Genomic DNA, 17,610 nt, shown 5'->3' with positions numbered 1-17,610 from the left:
TCAATTGAAAATTATTGTTTAGTATTATTATAGATTGCTTAGTATTATTATAGATCATTTATTGAATATGATACCCTCCGTAATCATAATCAGTGCAAAATGTATATAGCATTAAAAGGTAAAAAGTATTATAATATAAGCAATCCTTTGTCGCATTTCACAAGGAATGTATCAGCTGCGCTAAAAAGCGTTTGGTAAATGAAAGAATCGAAAATAACCGAAATAACCGAAATAAATGTCAATGACTACCTTTTTTTTTCGTATTCCCATTCATTATTTACGCATTGTTACTTTACGCTATTTCCTTCCATCCTCGCAACATACACCACTCTGCGCAAACTCTACCCCACTCTGATACTTTATCACTCATCCATGTAGAACACCCTGTAGTCGAATCAGTATAACCGAGCGCGTTTGACGCGATGTTACTATGCAGTATATTGAGTGCAGAGTTATCTTTTTCGTTATCGTCTTTTGGGACCGTCGTCCAGATTGCGATTTTTCTACTGCAAAATTCCAATATCTCCAGAGTGCTCGCGTCCATGCCACCAGGTGCCGGTCAGTGACCTAGTGCGATACATTCATAAAATAGATCACTATAAATAGACAAAAATCTATATGTAATAAATATTTTATTACATAAAGAAATGCACATTATAAGCATTATTTTATTGCATAAAGCTGCAATGTGCTCAGTAGTGTGTTTAGAATGGCTTTCAAAAGATTATTTTAAAATTTACCTTTTTAATTTAATTAAAACCTTTTGCATTTATACATTTTATACAACTCGCCTTGGTGTTATTTAAAATATTAGTAATGCTGCTTTTTACTTTATTGATTTTATTAAAGCAATTAATTTTTGTTTTGATGTGTTATTTTATTTCTTACAAATTATATTCTATTTCTTATAATTATGCTGAAATAATTGAGATATACATATATTTATTTTACAAGATACTCATATATCTTTAATTTATATTGCTGATGTTTTACGGGGTAAATTTGCACATATATATATATAAAGCGTGTGTGAATCAGGCAGCGAGCAGATCGTGTATGCGTCGTTCCACGTGCTCGATCGATTCGACGCGAATCTTTCTTTCACATCATGATACTACACGTGCGCGTAAACATACAAGCGATGTGCCGCGCGATCGGTGATCTCATTTCCGCACAAAGGTGCATTCTTCCGGTAACCTTTTTGTTGTCAATGATGCTGACCAATTCCGCGAAGTCGAAATAGAGCAGATTACCAACTAGGCGCCAGTCTGTGAGACAGCTTAAATAATTCAACACTCTCATGCAGGTGTGCGTTCTAGCAGGTAATCAATATTATTATCGGCACACGCTTGTAGAAGTAAGTACTACGGACGCGATGCTACTATTCTCATTACAGTATATAAAGTGCAATTATATTTTCATAATAAGATTTAATATAATTTTTTTTTATTGATGTTTTGTGATATTTAAATAAAATTTGCTTATATATCGATGCTATTGTCGGAAGAAAATAGATTTTTTCTTTAAACACGAGTTATATTAAGAATTTAGTGATTTAGTTGATTTAGTATAAATATCGTAGAAAAGTCTCGACGTGATTTTACTCGTTCTTCGCAAATTTATGGAAATACCAATGAGAATGTACTGGAATGAGTATATGGGAATTAATAGCGATCAATTTAACTCACCATAGGAACTCCGTTTCCTATCGATTTAACACTACCATCACATACTAAAAATACCTGAGTGCGACTATAAACTCTGCGTACGCACGATATGATTGAATACAGTTCTGTGGCGAAAAAAAATATTTGTGCTTATATACGATATGTTGTGTACAGTATATGTGCACATGTTTACATGAAAAGAAAAATATTATTATATTCTCTTTTTATAATTGTGACAAATTTTTGGAAGCAGAGAACAAATTACTCGTTTTCAAAGACACTAAGTTGCAGAATTACTTGAGCAGTCAGGATGCGCGTAACTTTACAACAATATTTCCACGCACCGGAAAATCAAACGAACCGTGAAACCAGGTCGTCGTAACAACGCGAAAAAATACGCGTGAAGAATGGACGTGTTCCACGTAATATCATAATTGATCGACAGTTTCAGCGATCACTGGTTGCAAAAATTATCCACCTTCAGAATCAATTTTATACTAAGCTTGTGCCGCCTGCTAAGATGAGACAGATTTCTTTTCTCATACAGTTTGTAATAAATAACGTAATATAACTTTAGCCTAAGAGAACATTACCCTCTAGTTATTAAAATGCTTAAAATGACAAAATAAACACAGCAATAGCTATTATATTTCTCGTCTGTAGTCGCAACAAAAATAGTTTTGCTCACGCATCTAAATGGATTGTACAACTTTTATTAGCTTCGGTCACGTGATCGCGTGATAAGAAATTTCTTCCTATGTTGTGTCATCTCATCTTTATTATCGCATCTATTATGATTGATTCATCTTTAGTCATATCTTTAGTGACATCGTCAATAAGTCGCATGTTGTTCGGTCGTTGGCCCTATCGACTAGGTAAACTCGTGGAAATATACACTCTTGTTCTGTTTTCTTTGCAGAATCTTTATCGAAGTTTCCATTGACAAGACACGAAACCCTTGAATTTTAAATTTATGACAATTATTAATACTTATCATAATCGTTACACAACATTAAAAAGATTTACATCCATAATATGTTAGAAAATTGCGGCAGTAATTTTAGATATTATATACATAGATGTATAATATCTTAAAATTTGTGAGCATGTGTATTGCATTTTATAATTAAAATCTCAAAGCACAGAGATAAGAAATAAAATTAAATACAATATTCTGTTGTAATTTAAATAACAAATTTTTTCTTATGCATCCAGCACTAGCTATATTTTTATCAGATTTTTATACAGACACAATAAAGTCAAACAAACATATATAAATGAAATCAATGCTCATGTACAGAAGACGAGATTATTCTGATCGAACATCTACCAGGACGGCGGGTGCATCTGCAAGACTTTTTCTGGACCGGTCTGGAAGATGCGCCGCCATGGGTGGATCCTAATCAGGGCTTAACATTTTACGAGACAAAAACGATTGTTCATACTGTCACAGTTTACACTCCAAGTGACGAAAAAAGTCCATCAGATCCTATATCACCTCATCGTCCAGATACTTACAATCCGGAATGTATCACATGCATAGAACCGACACCTAGGTTGGACGATGATCAAAGCATCGGAGTTCTTATCGGAGATGATCCAGGTCAAAGGTAATTGCAATTAATTAATGTTATATAAAATAACATACATTAAATGTTTTTTTTTTTTTTTAAATTAAAGTATTACAACGTAAGAAACAGAAAAGAGACAGAAAATATTTTAATAAATACCAAAATTTAATTTAATAATATGTTTGTAAAATTCATTTAGTATGAATATTGATAAGATAAATTATTAATAAGATAAATATCGTATTTGCAATAAAGTTTATAATAAAAAATATAAATTTGCATTAATAGATATTGGCTGTTGACGGTTCTTCGACCAGGTGAAGCCGTGCCGCCCAAAGTCGAGCTTCGGTTAGCTCGCTTGTATCGAACCGCGTTTTCCAGACAACAACAACGTCATCTTGGTCTACTATCGACGGATCCACGATCGCAAAGAGACGCTTTATTACGTGGATTAGTTGGCCGAAAGGTAAAATGTGAGAGTGTAAATGTTAATTTTGTTCATGATTCTTATTCTTCTCGATATGCACAGATTATACCGGAACATTTTCAAACTTCGTCTCGAGCAAAAGTCCGTCAAGAAGATGTTTCCGTCAGCGCAACTAAAGTTCAATCATCCAAATTAACCGTCGATAATTTATCGATTCACGAAGAAACTAAAACGAGCGTTTCGAACTTAATCGACGACAACAAATTGTATTTTCCAAACGTTTCGCAAATCAAGTCCATGAGAATGATCGAAATTCCCAGGCCGAAGACAAAGTTATTCCCGACATTCGATGTTGATGCAACAGAGGATCTCGAAAAACCTACGAAGGAAGATTTCGCTCTGAAAAAGATCATCAAGACATTAAAAGGAGATACGAAATCCTTACCTTCGGATGATGAACCTACAACTATCGCTCTAACATATATCGATAAAACTGATGATTTCAATGAGCAAATCCCGCGGGAATCGATGCCGATGTCTATAGATTTGAAGTCTGATTCAAAGTTCAAAATCGATGTTATTTCCAACCGATCGAAGGACAACGAGAGAGAAGATATACGTTCGAGACTTCGTTTAGTAGATGGCTCGATTCCGGGGATCGTAAAGGTCAGAATGCAAAATATGAGCGTTATTGAAGGAGGTGCGATGAGATTGATCTATTCGGTTCATCTCGACGATAAGCCTGTTCCCGCTGAAACGGCCGCGAGGGACATGGCGCTTCTCTCACCCCAGGAGGTCGCCCTGGAACTTGGCGCACCGGTGATTATTCAAAGCGAGCGTAAGTAAATAATGGTTTTTACTAGACAGTGAAAAAAGAAACATGAGTATATAGAAATTATTTTATATTTGTAGCTTATTTGAAAGAGAGTCGACCTCTAGCTCTATCGAGAAAACGAGATGCCTGGCTGCTGCTGATCGGTGCAGTTAGCGCTGGCGTTATTCTTCTAATCTTTGTTCTCATTGGTTTGATCTTGGCCGCCAAAAAAAAGAGAGCACATAGTGCTGCCGTTGCGCCGCCGAATAGAAGTATCCTTAAGAAAGAACGCGAATATGCAGCCACGACACCTGGTCTCGATAACGCTGCATTTTCAACATCGGAAACCGAAATTAAGGTGCTCAATATGATTTCTTTTTTTTTTTTTTTATACATACAGATCAAAATAAAAAGAATATTATTTTTTATATTAAGTATCAATTTTTATATATATATTTTAAACATTAATAGTTTAAATTTGTATTGAAAAATATTTAATGAAAACGACAAATGTACATATATTTGCTAAATTACATCATGCAGCAGAAGTATCTCATAAATACAAAAAAGAGAATACTTTATAATTTTTAAAGTTCTTATCTCGGGTGTTAAAAATTATGGAGTACCATAAGAAAATAAGCATAAAATTATTAAAATCAATACGGCACGCAAACGATCAACAAACAATGTCGGAAATTGCAAACAAAAAGAAAATTCGGTTTCTCAATGTCAAGGACGTTATTGATTCTGACAGAATTATTAGTCTCTTCCCCTGCCGAGCAAATTGTTTTGAATCGCATATCTTCGCCTTTATACAGCTCTCCCTTGTTCGCAGACGGACGGTACCAGTCAGCGACAAACTCCGCGAACTTTATCCAGAACTCCGATCACCCCCGATACGCCTGATAGTCTAGAATTGGGCATTCACGAAGTTTCCAGCGACGACGATGAGGAACCGAAAAAGATTCGCGGTTCGACTTCTTGGGGTATTCAAGAACATTCAGCTAAGAAAACAAGGTAATCAACAAAGTTTCTGACAACTAATATTTACAGAAAAATAAATAATATGTAATTTTAATAATGTTCCATTAATTTTAATATATAATAAAAATATGAAATATTCATGCGCGCAATAATTTTCTTATTATTAAATAAATATAATAATTATAAATTTCATAAAACATTGCATGCAAGAATAACAAGAACGAATGCAATGGACCAGCCCAGGACACCGGATTCGCTGACCGATCAAATAGCGACATTAGAATCTTTGGAAAATGGTTATGTAAAACGGGAAGAACCTACCGCTTCGCCGCGATCTTATTTGTCGATGCCATCGTGCAAACAATTCCCTAGCATGCGTACCGTGGAACCGCTGTCAAGAGTGTTGGAACCTGTCATGGTAATTAGCAAAAAAAAAATGTTAAGTAAAAATACATCGCTCTAAATCGGTATAAATTTTTCATATTGATGATAATATGCACTTTAGGTCAGACACTTAGATATCGATTCTCCGGAATTAGTGCGTCGTGATAGAGACGGTAATATCGACGACATATTTCTCGCGAGAACATCGAGTGACTCGAAGGATCCTGGAGCGGTAGGACCGATCGTTTGGAATCTTAGTAAACAGTTGTTCTCGACAGAAGGTAAACATATCACTTTTTCCAGCATACTGCATACTCAATTTATATTTTTGACATTTAAGAATGCTTTATTAACGACGTTAATATGCATTTCTATAACTTCGATTACGAACGAATAAATAATAATCTCATATAGATTATTGTAATTTAAAAGAATTGAAATTGTACTGTGATTTGTTCATTCGTAATCGATTATTATAAAATATAAAGAATATCTATTTCTTCACAATCTTTCAAAAGACTCAACTTGCCTAAAGGTAATGGTACATCCGAAACGGATGTCGATGGAATGTATCATCTACCATCGGGACCCGTGGGTCGCGCCAGAAGAAGACTCCACGAACTCCTCGAGGACTCATTCAGTCTCTTCGGAAGCAGAGATGTCAAGATCAAAGAGCCGCAAACGTCACAACCATCGACTTCCTTTGCACAAACGGCGGATACACTCGCCATACTGTCGGAGACGAGAGGCAAATCCGCCCACGTCAGGTACATATCCTTCTTCTTCTCCTTCTTCTTTTAACAGGTAATTAAAGTTTGTCAGATTATTACTAAATACAAACGTACATATTTTTTTCTTTTCCGGAATCGATAAAAGACATATATTTGATAAAAAACTTAATAAAAAAGATTGTTTTGCGATATTTTATATATAATTATATTTTATTAATAAGTATAATAAAAGTAATCGTATAATCATGCAGTCCAGTAGCAACACCAACAATGGAGATAAAAGCAAGACCACGTACATCGTTACCACGCAGAGATCTCGACGAGAAGATTCCAGAGACAGGTCAAGCTGAACAAATTCATTCGCGCAATGCCTGGGGTTCAAGGCCACTTAGCGCAGGTCCGTTTCACAGACCAAACTTACCGGAAGTAGATACTAGGCGTATATTGACGGACAGCAGACTTCCACCAGAAGATCCTGCGGTACCCTTGATCGCGTCGATCAAGAAGGAACTCGAAAAGTTTTCGCCTCAATAAAGCGCACGAACATAAATAGATTGCAATATTCTCGGTTAAATACTCTTGCAAATAATATATTAACTTTAAGAATTAAAAACGGTGTAAATATTTGATAAACTTTTGCCAGAAAATTTTATAACTCGACATCAAACTTTTTCACTATAATATAAAATGAAATTATTTTACATATGTCATGATAAAAGCGCTAACATTTCGCAGAAGATCATTCCGTTTAGTTTCAATGCTATGGATTACAAAATTGTGCCACTAAAATTTGACTTATCAAACAGTCGTCGTTGTACATAGTATCATATTGAACAAGTAATGATACATGTAGAATATATATATATATATATATATATATATATATATATATATATATATGCGTAGAATACATTTACAACTTTCATACAATCATAAATAATTAGTTTGATTTATGTAAAAAATTATGAAAGATATTAAGTACAGGATTAACTATCTTGTTATTCCAATCCGTCCAACATATGTAGAGAAACATATTTATAACTGAAATACATAATAAATATAACTTATATAGGTAACATATATAACGCGTGTGCGTTATTTTATTAAATCTATTCTATATACATATATATACAAAATAATCACAAAAATATATAAAATTAATATATAAAATTAATTTTTTTATTGGAATAGCAAACATGTGTGTACGTGTGAATGTAATATCACGAGTTGTGTCTTTAGGCAACTTTCACTACTTCTACGAAACGATCGTTATTACAAAAATCTTTGTACGTATGTTCGTGATAGAGCTTAAAGTCTGGATATTTTTTTGTGAAAAATTGTATATATTCGGGATGAGAGGGATCAACTTCCAGAAAGAGACGTCCACCAGGTTTCAATACTCTGGCGGTGTATCGTAAGAGTGGCTTGATTACTTTTAGTCCATCGTCACCGCCATCCAATGCCCTGAGATCCTCATAACTGCGTACAATAAATGACATTATAAATTATTTATAATTATTAAAAAATATGCAATTACGTTGTATATTACATCCTTATCTCGGGCTGCAGTTTTGGTATGTTTTTCGTCGGTACGTAAGGCGGATTACTGATTACAAAATCAAACAATCTTGAATTTAGATCCACGTCACTGGCACCATTAAATTTCTTGGAAACTTCAACAGTTGCGTCCGGTCTTAGAGTTGCGTGTATTACTACGATTTGATTCGTCAAGTTCAATTCGTCCCGATTAGTCATGGTTAAATCGCACGCATGAGGATTTGCATCAATCGCTATGCATTTGATCTGAAAAAAATATACGTTATACATATATATCCCATTATATATATATACATATCAAATTCTGTTAATTATTGATTGATTTAGCAAAACGTAAAATATCACGATAACGTTATAGCACGTTATGTACACCTTTTTACAAGCGTGAGCGAGAGCCAATGATATTGCACCTGAGCCGCAACCGATTTCCAGGATTTCGCAACTATCGAGTTGCGACGAATTCAGTCTCTTCAATAAATAGTCTACTAATATTTCCGTCTCCGGACGAGGAATGAAAATCGGTGGCACAAGTTTCACGGTGATGTCTCGAAAATCCCACTCGCCGATAATATACTGAACTGGCATTCTGCAAAGACTCGGCGTTGATGAGCGAGCGTGAAAGACTTCGCAAAGTAGAATCCAACATATGATATATCATAGGCTCTTTTAAGGGCATCTTACCTCGATAACCGACATTCGCACAACGACTTCAATTTTTCGATCTGGCTTGCATTGAGTCGGTCATTTCTGACGTTCAAAATATCTATTATCTGCAAATATAATAATAAGAAAAAATTATTTCTATTATTATTATCTAACAAAATCTAAAAATGCGTTTTATTAGAAAAAAAATTAAACTTTATTAATTTTTTTTATATAAGATATATTTTATCTGTCATATTATCATCCGTTTTGTTAACATTGTTATCTATCCCTATATTTTTCATAGTAATATATTTTTCATATTAATATATTTTCATATTAATATATTTTCATATTAATATATTTTACAAAAGCAGTAAATACTTAAGAAATATAACAGTCATAAAGTTTAATAATATTTAATTGATAGTCATAAAATTCGCGCCAAACAGCTGCTCCAATAATTTCGAGCAAAAAATGTAACGGTAGAATAACGCGCATGCGTTAAACAAAATACGTACGAAAAGCTAATTGTCAATCAATTTCACATTGAAAAAAAATAGCGACATTACCTTCTTGGTTCCTATAACGTGCGCCACTATGTGTTCTATCGACTCTACCGGCTCCCTTATGCCCTCGCTCTCAAATCGGCGACTCCATTGATCAATAACATCGCCGACGGTACATTCACACGCACTCGAACTGAACGACCGTCGCTTTGGATGTCTCAACGTGACAATGCTGTGATTGTTAAGCATCAAACATTGCACATAGGTAGATATGGACGAATTACTGAAGACAGTACGCGTCTTCAGGATACTCCGACACCACATGATGTTTTCATTAAATGCTGCGGAAGCTGCGAGATGCAGACTTAAGATGTTAGCAGATGTCACTGATGTTGTGCCACGAGCTGATAGATCATGTTAGATATTCATCGAAAATTATAAACGTGTTTTAAGTTTTGTTATGTATAGAAACTGCTGCCAGCTAGCGAGATGACGATCAGTTGAACGCTTATCGACTATACAAGACAAAGCAATATATAAAATTCAAAAAGGATAAAACAATGTATAAAAAATAAGTACAAGTTGTTTGAAATACAGAAAATAATAGAGTTATTTTTTATGCAACAGCATAGATGTAAAAAAATAGTATTTTTCAAAAATAACATTTTATCAAGAGAATAGCTTTATACGTTTCGACAAAAACTTTTATGTTATTGGTTTTTTTTTTCTATAGAATATGCACTATACAATTATGTTACTAATTATTTTTTCACTGAGTTTATATATTTAATTATTATCAAGTCACATTGTTATACATTGTATTCATATTGAAGCGCACTGAAATATCAATACTTAATTAATTTCTTTTATCAAAATTCACATCTATCTGATTCTCTAACCGACTGATGGTGAAAGCACTCTCTTTATTCAGAAAACGGCCAGAGACGAGATAAAGTCAAAGACCTGATCTGTTTTAGAAGATGCCGCTAAAGCCATTCTCGGCCAGCGGATCGAAAGGTTTAAAGACCGCTCACGCATGCGCGGATACGAAAGCATAACTGTCTGGAAAATAATGGTGCTGGCTGGCTAAACAGACCGTTGTCTGGCCAAAGGCGCTAGCAGTCGCCACCGGCCCTGCTCCCAATCCACGCTGCCATGACAGTTCTTCTGCGTGTCGCGGCGAGTGCACTGAGTACCAACGCGTTTAAAGAGCGCCGCTGTTGAACACTCGGCTGATGTACTTATCTGCGTTGCACTGCGAAAAGATCGACCGAGATCCGATCTCGGCTCGTTAAAGTGCTGGAGCTGCAGCGAACCAACTCTCGTACGAGTTGACTAGGTCGGCCAGGCGCGGCCGCCCTAGGTGTGCTGATCATCATCACTATCATCACCAGCGCGAGTCTCGCGAAACGCGAACGTGCGTCGTAGATATCCGTGTGTAAAGTGGCGCGTGTTTTGACGACGGTGTTGTCGATGTAATGCGTGTTCCGGAATCCCCCACGCACGCACGCACGCACGTCTGGCTCGCTGTCAGTTTCGGAACACTAAGTACTAGTCCGTATCAAGACGCTTCTCCTGGATTCGGACGATCGATGCGCCTCGTCAAACCTCATAGGTAGGTAGGAAGCCTTCTACGAGACTAAGGGCTATCTACTTTCCTTGAGCGTAAAATAAAAACCTTTCACGCGCTTTTCGTAGTAAAGCATAAAGTGTAGTCTCGCAAGTATCGATCGCTACGAGACATTTCGAATAACTCGTTGGAAAGGTCGCGTGTCTCGGAAAATTCGCCGGTAATGCGTGTAATTTCTATGGGAAAAAAATTTGGGGCTTCTGAAAAAATCCAGCTAAATTTCTACAGAACTGTCAGAATTCAAAGTTTATTGAAATTCAGATTTTTTTTAACGGTTCATTGAATCAAATCAAAACCTTTTCCTTAGACAAAATAATTATTTAATAATAGTAAAACTTTTATTGTTTTTTATTCATCCCTCTTGCGTACTCGAATCGGAGTGAATCGATGCGTTGATCGCGGTCGAAATTTTCGGAGCAGTCCGCGTGCTCCGAAAAATACGCCGGCAACGAGCGCGCCGTACGCGACTCAGCGTACGAATGATCGATCGATACGTGAATTCGCCGGCGTAGACCAACGGGATTTTCCGCCCTTGAACGAACAATATGGAATAAGGTGTGGTAGAAAACGAGCCTGCCGTTTGCACCCCGCGAAACGAATAATACCTGTGTTGCAGATAATAAAAAAACACGCGCGATGATAAAGAATACATGCACAGATTTATTTATTTTATCGCCAACATGTCGTTTGCATTTCCATGTGGATGCGATAGTTTAATGATGTAAGATCGTTTGCACACTTCCGCATGTTTCGATTTAATTTAAATTATCTTCTCTTTTAGTACACGTACGAGAAAGTGTGCATAAGAGTGTACAATTAAAATGTGACTGAAATATATATCTTTACGTTAGTAATAGTTAATTGTCGCCTTTCTAATTTTCTACGCTCTCGTAGGTTTCAGAATCCAGTTATGACTTCTTAATCGCTTTCCGCGAGGTCATGCAAATGTGAGTAATGAAAATACGAAGGCTCGTTCGATGCATTGTATTCTACGTAATATGTCTTATATGAAAAAAAAAAAGCGATCATTTTTAAGTGAATCGTAATTAAATATTTAATTATTCAACTGATTATTTAATTTTATTTCTAATACGCAATAAGGAACACGCACGTCGATAATCGCTGAGATAATTGGTCGGATGCTATTCGACAACTTTCTTATTTCGCTGACGACTACGCGACGACAAGAATGGGGCGTTATTAGCGTTTCGCGAAGATAAAAAGAGAAAAAAAAGAGAGAAAAAGCCTTCTTTGCACCAAACAACGATTGCGTTATCACCGCTTCTCCCGCCAGTGTGTTAACGAACGAGAAATCCGCGAGTGAGTTCGCTGCCGCCTCGTTTCCGCATACCTCGCGGTCTCGAATGCCGGAAGCATTCAGTCATGAAGCAGTTTGGTTCACATCCTTGCGTATTAATATGCGGGCGACCTTCGGTCGAGAGACCGGTACGCATTAATTGTATCAAGGGAATACAATGTCGATGACGGAAAGATGCTCTACATTCCTACGAAATGCATCTCGCGAATCACCATTGAAGAATGCGATGATTCTTGTAACTGACGCGTTTTCTCCGATGAATTCCAGGGGACGATCCTGAGGGCGACTCGATGAACGCCGCGTCGTTGCCGGTCGATAGGGTGCACCGATACGCTTCGGGGCAAACCGGAGCGTTGGTGGGAGTTTTCTCGGACGCAGGATCGAGCTTATCGCGAAACGAATCGTGACAGACGGCTGTTTCTTTTCGAGTCTCATTGCAAGTGTCGGGCGTCGCGGCATCGGTGACGAGGTGATGTTCGCGATTTGACGTACCACGCATGGCTAATATAACGGCGATAACCGATAGCTCAATCGCGAATCACGACACACGCTCGCCGGTTGTTTCCACGGACGATACTGTGATCACATATATGCACACTGTGATATATACGTAATATATACATATATATATATATATATATATATATATATATATATGTTACGAGGTGCGAGAAATCGAGACTGTTCGCGATTGCGTCGCGTAAGGTCGCACGTCAAGCACATTCAAGCAATCGAGAAACGAGATATCTCGTATGTTATCTCTTTCTCGCGTTCGGTTTGGGAACGTTTAACGAGTGAGGAAGATGTTTAACTTTATGAAGAAGGCCGCGGAGAAGGACGACAAGGAAAAGCGGAAGCGCGAGAAGAAGGAACGGAAGGATGTCAAAAAGCGCGATCGCAGCAGCATGTCCGCGGAGGAGCTTTTACGATTGGACGAGGTGAGAACATTGTTTTTGCCAAGGAATACCTGGCTTTAAATATTGTCTTTTTCTTATCTATTATGCTCATAGATATAATAATTAAGGCTTAATAATGTAGGTTTTATCAGTACGTGACTTGGTTTCATATTGCAATGTTTGGTTATCGCATCCTCGAATAATAAAGTGGGTGTCTACTGATATTGCATGTAGATTTACGCGAGTTGCACAAAGATATCGATATCTTGTTCGAGTTTTTTATCTTCGTAAATGAGTTATCGATACTGAAAGGCAATAAGGTTTTTTCGCGAGCTTTCCTCAGGGATTGATGTAATTAATAAATGGATTTAAATTAACGCGATAAATATATTATATATTGCTTTTTAAAAAATGGATTTATTATAAAGATAATAATATTATCGGTAAGAAAATTTTTAAAAATATATATAATACTATTAGTGCAGAAAAGATTTTGTTTTGAAAAACTTTTGTTCTTTTCTGTAGACTCAGTTTTGTCGCCGGTTGGATGCGGTTTCACGCGATAAAAAGTATCGTTCGCGAAGTAAGCATTCGTTACACGAAGTGAAAATTGCAAAATTATTCTGCGATATGGAGAACGCGTTTACGCAATCTCATCGTACGACAAAAAATAAGAATGGTTTCTTGAGAAAAATTGTAAGACACCATTTATCATTAATGTTCTCGGAGTAGATGATTCGAAAAAATTCCTTTTAAAAATGTTTCTTACTTGTCAGAAATTTCGTTACAGGTCCGTAGATCACTGAAGATTCCCGGTCGCCGGAAGGAGAAGGAGAAGCTACCGAGCGGTATCACAGCAGATTACAGCGCGTCTTTTTTCGCGCATCTGGACCGCGATCTTCTAGACGCCACGCAGAATGCAGACTCGGGTCCAGGCTCGACGATCAGCGCTGGTACCAGCAGTTGGTCTAGTGTGAGAACACCCGACGGTTTGATGCAGAGCGACTCGTCGGAGGCATCTCTCACCTCACTAACGACGACCACAACTACATCGTCGACGACGACGAGTCATGCAGGTGGCAAGAATCTGCCGCCATTGCCGCCGAAGCCGCCCAAGCGAGGAATTCTCAAGGGGCCTCGATTGAGTGTCAACAGCGGCATCGTGAGTGTTCTTCCGGAGGAGAACGCGCTGCCGAATGGCACTGAGACGAGTTACCAGGAAGCCAGCAATCTGCTAGTGAGAAATACTCTTCAGAATGAGGTGATAGCGTATCAGAACGTGCCGACTCATTTCAACAGCGTCCTAAACAAGGACGAGACCTGCAGCGAGGAGGAGACAGTGTGTCAGGCCACGTGGCGCGTGGCCACTACGCCGCAACAGACCGTACTACAACAACAACAACAGCAACATCATCAAATCGACGCCAAACTGCTGCAGGTTAGATAACATTCAGCTTTCTCTTTCCGATTCGCGCCTTACACCTGCAATGTGAAATTCGATTATTATAGTTATTTTCAAATAATGCGAGACACTGATGACTGTTCATAATTTGATATAAATAGGCGAAAAATTTTCTCGAAACAACAAGCAAAAGCGAATTGTGTCTTTCATAATTTACACTTTGCGTGTGATCGTCAAAATATTTTTTTGCTATATAACACATAGAATTATTCTTATTAAACATTGTAGATTTTTATCACATAAATTTTAAACGTGGATAACTTTCAATAATCATTATTTTAATTTTCTCTGACAAATAAAAATATCATTAACATTTTATGATATTCAAATTTTGTGTCGTTTCCATTTCCAATGATTGTTTAAATCGAGATCTTAATTGTACATTAAAACATCTTTTCGATATACTTAGGTCGTCACTAGTGCTAGTCCATCCGCGGATTCCTTGACGGACACGACAAACTCGAGTTTTGCCACGCCACCGTTTAGTTTGTCGCCTGTCGGCGAGTCCCAGGGTTTCTCGAGGTGGCGCTCATCGGTCTCCTTCGAGGAGCAGGGGATCGAGCTGCAGCTGCCGGAGCTCGTGCCGCTCGAGTTACCCGAACCAAGGGAGCTCACCATTCAGAGGCAGCCGCCGCCGCGAAATGATTTCGGCTTTTCCCTTCGTCGCGCAGTAATCGTCGAACGTGCGGCAAATGGCGTCACGCAGATGAGACCGGTAATCTTCGCTGAACCCGGCGCCCTAGTCCAGCATAACAACGACACGGGTCTATTGCCCGGTGACAGGCTGATCGAGGTCAATGGGATCAACGTCGATGACAAATCGCGCGAGGAGATTATCGATCTCATCAAGAGCTCCGCCAGCAGCGTCACTGTGAAGGTAACTTTTACTTTAGCATAATTTAACTCGTATAATAATTTCACATTTCATCGTTTTGAATTAATTTTATATGTTCAAAAATATTGTCTGTATTATAAAACGTTTAGAGCAATATACTATAATAATTTAAAGAAAAAAATCAATATAATCTCATCTATGTATTTTGCAGAGCAATATCTTTTTTCTTTCATGTAAGATTATTTGAGATGATACGAGATGTTAGATTTTATATCTAGAGAGATAAAATACTTCTATTTATGTTAGATTTGTTACGAAAGCGTTATAGTTAAACGATGAGAATGCTCGAAGCATACCTTAGACATTGTCTAAGCGATAGCACTCTCTATACCTCATCCTTTTCTCTTCTCTAAACCGTACCGGTCGCGTCGAATAATGTCGATTTCTCATACTCTGTAAACAAACCTTTCTCTTCCCAAATATACAGCAACGGAGCTTATTAGCATAAGTGCAACTTGAAATTTTATATTTACCGGAAACTAATCATTCAAACGGTCCGTGTGGTGTGACGACATCACACTGCAACGACTTTATATTTAATTATCAACCAGTAACGATAACAATTATTAGCTTATCGTCCGCTTATCTCTTATCGTGATCATCGCGTCTGGCCTTGGATTTTCTTAAAACAAATTGCTTGAAAAACGCGTGCGGATATCCTTTGATATCGCATAGAAAAATCAATACTGAATGTAGTGAAAGGGTGTTGAAGAATCCTTAGATCGTAGAAAGAGGTCGGTTAAGTGTCGTTTCGTAGACTTTTGATATATTGCAGCGACGAAACGTATTGCTTTCTACTAAATGACTGACAATTCATTTTAATTTATAATTTTATTTTGATTTTAATCAAAAAATATGAGATAGCTGAATATTTTTCTTACTGAATAAAATAATTTAATTTTTTTTATTAATTTTATCAATTTTTTATTAAAAGTAAAAAAAATCTATATTTTTACGTCTCATGATAAATCATATTAGTATAAAAGAAAAAGAGAGAGAGAGAGAGAGAGAGAGAGAGAGAGAATGAGAGAGAGAAATACATCAATTTCATTGATACTCGCTATATCGTGTCGTTAAAAGTGAATGAATGCGCAAAACGAACGAGCGGTCTGGTAGGACCGGTGATTGTCGTGCAATGTCGGCTGATTCATTGCCACTGATGGCAACGAATATAGCAAGATAGTGAGTCACGGTCCTTCTAATAAAACTATACTCAAGGGGGGGAAGCGATACTGTCATATGAAAATAGCAGCCTTACCGAGAATTCGATCTTTTCTTTTGTCATCACCGCCGGGCCAAATATCTATCTTGAGGGCACACGCATCTCATAAAGAGAAGTCAAACGGTGAGTTCGCTGGAATCTGAAAACAAAAAAGTAAAAGGGGGCAGCGTGGTGGAGACGCCCAAGTCTATCTGACCTTGCCCCGTAGCGCGGAATTCTAAAAATGCCGCCACGTTTCCACGGCAGAAACAAAATGTGTACAATCCATGTGTTGTCCGTTCTCCCTTTCACTGCGCGTCACACGCGCACAATGTATTCTCCGGGGTGGATTGTACGATTAATCCGGAGATTTCGTGCGTCAACGCGCATCAGGAAACGTCGAAGGATCGATATACGCATTTCCATACTGCATTATAAATACATTCCTTTCTGAAAAACAATGTGCAGTAACATATGGAGAGATGGAAATCATATGATGATAGGAAAATAGACAATAATATATTTAAGTATAAGTGACCAGCTTTATTTGTGTCTAAAACTCACAAAGAAGTTGTAATGTTGAATATTTCAACTCAACACGTAGACACCCGAAAATGTTAGGTATGTAAGAGGATGAGTAGGAGAGAAAGGAAACAAGCGTTAGAACGAGAGCGATAGATGTAGAGGGGGAAAAACCGGATGTAATTCGCTCACAAGCCGAGCGTGTTATGTGCTGCATACAGGGTGTGTCAGAACTTGCATATTTTTTGCTAGAGATTCTTCAGCAAGCTTTAGAATTCTTTGTAATTTTTCTTGTCGCACAAATATCTTTCTAAATAAACTACAGTTCTCAAAATTGTCGTTATATTCGTGGCATACCAGATCGTGTGTGCGTTTTCATTTACTTCAACTCGCAATTTCC

General features: G+C 37.3%; 3 protein-coding genes across 7 annotated transcripts in view; 2 read left to right on the top strand and 1 right to left on the bottom strand.

Moving 5' to 3' along the window:
- Nucleotides 1–404: 404 nt before the first annotated feature.
- LOC126854883 (uncharacterized) lies at nucleotides 405–7,132 on the top strand. 4 transcript variants are annotated; one of them, XM_050602032.1, is made up of 10 exons: nucleotides 405–552; nucleotides 2,968–3,277; nucleotides 3,527–3,704; nucleotides 3,768–4,503; nucleotides 4,578–4,837; nucleotides 5,315–5,496; nucleotides 5,674–5,881; nucleotides 5,969–6,128; nucleotides 6,383–6,614; nucleotides 6,830–7,132. In XM_050602032.1, exons 1-10 carry the CDS (start codon nucleotides 423–425, stop codon nucleotides 7,110–7,112), a joined length of 2,679 nt encoding a protein of 892 aa, XP_050457989.1. In that variant the 5' UTR covers nucleotides 405–422; the 3' UTR covers nucleotides 7,113–7,132. The 4 variants fall into 4 exon arrangements, with proteins under 4 accessions (XP_050457989.1, XP_050457978.1, XP_050458007.1 ...); XM_050602021.1 differs by having other exon boundaries at nucleotides 405–558; XM_050602050.1 differs by having other exon boundaries at nucleotides 405–558; nucleotides 6,383–6,651; nucleotides 6,830–6,966.
- Nucleotides 7,133–7,242: 110 nt separating this feature from the next.
- LOC126855024 (MTRF1L release factor glutamine methyltransferase) lies at nucleotides 7,243–9,799 on the bottom strand. The gene is made up of 5 exons (XM_050602304.1): nucleotides 9,350–9,799; nucleotides 8,817–8,905; nucleotides 8,508–8,721; nucleotides 8,128–8,381; nucleotides 7,243–8,057 (listed from the first exon to the last, which is right to left on the bottom strand). Exons 1-5 carry the CDS (start codon nucleotides 9,608–9,610, stop codon nucleotides 7,814–7,816), a joined length of 1,062 nt encoding a protein of 353 aa, XP_050458261.1. The 5' UTR covers nucleotides 9,611–9,799; the 3' UTR covers nucleotides 7,243–7,813.
- Nucleotides 9,800–10,362: 563 nt separating this feature from the next.
- The window catches only part of LOC126854776 (unconventional myosin-XVIIIa-like), a 46,149-nt gene continuing 38,901 nt past the window's right edge, over nucleotides 10,363–17,610 (top strand). The window contains exons 1-5 of one of the 2 annotated variants that reach the window (XM_050601839.1): nucleotides 10,366–10,901; nucleotides 11,811–11,863; nucleotides 13,056–13,172; nucleotides 13,921–14,568; nucleotides 15,002–15,469. In XM_050601839.1, the coding sequence (XP_050457796.1) occupies nucleotides 13,140–13,172; nucleotides 13,921–14,568; nucleotides 15,002–15,469 (1,149 nt within the window). In that variant the 5' untranslated portion in view covers nucleotides 10,366–10,901; nucleotides 11,811–11,863; nucleotides 13,056–13,139. Of the gene's footprint in view, nucleotides 10,902–11,810; nucleotides 11,864–12,899; nucleotides 13,173–13,920; nucleotides 14,569–15,001; nucleotides 15,470–17,610 lie in introns of both variants that reach the window. The other variant, XM_050601830.1, reaches the window with a different exon arrangement.

Source organism: Cataglyphis hispanica, chromosome 1 (assembly GCF_021464435.1).
Source record: "Cataglyphis hispanica isolate Lineage 1 chromosome 1, ULB_Chis1_1.0, whole genome shotgun sequence".
Lineage (NCBI taxonomy): Eukaryota > Metazoa > Arthropoda > Insecta > Hymenoptera > Formicidae > Cataglyphis > Cataglyphis hispanica.
Note: the sequence above shows the minus strand (reverse complement) of the source record. Positions and strands in the feature narration are given on the sequence as shown.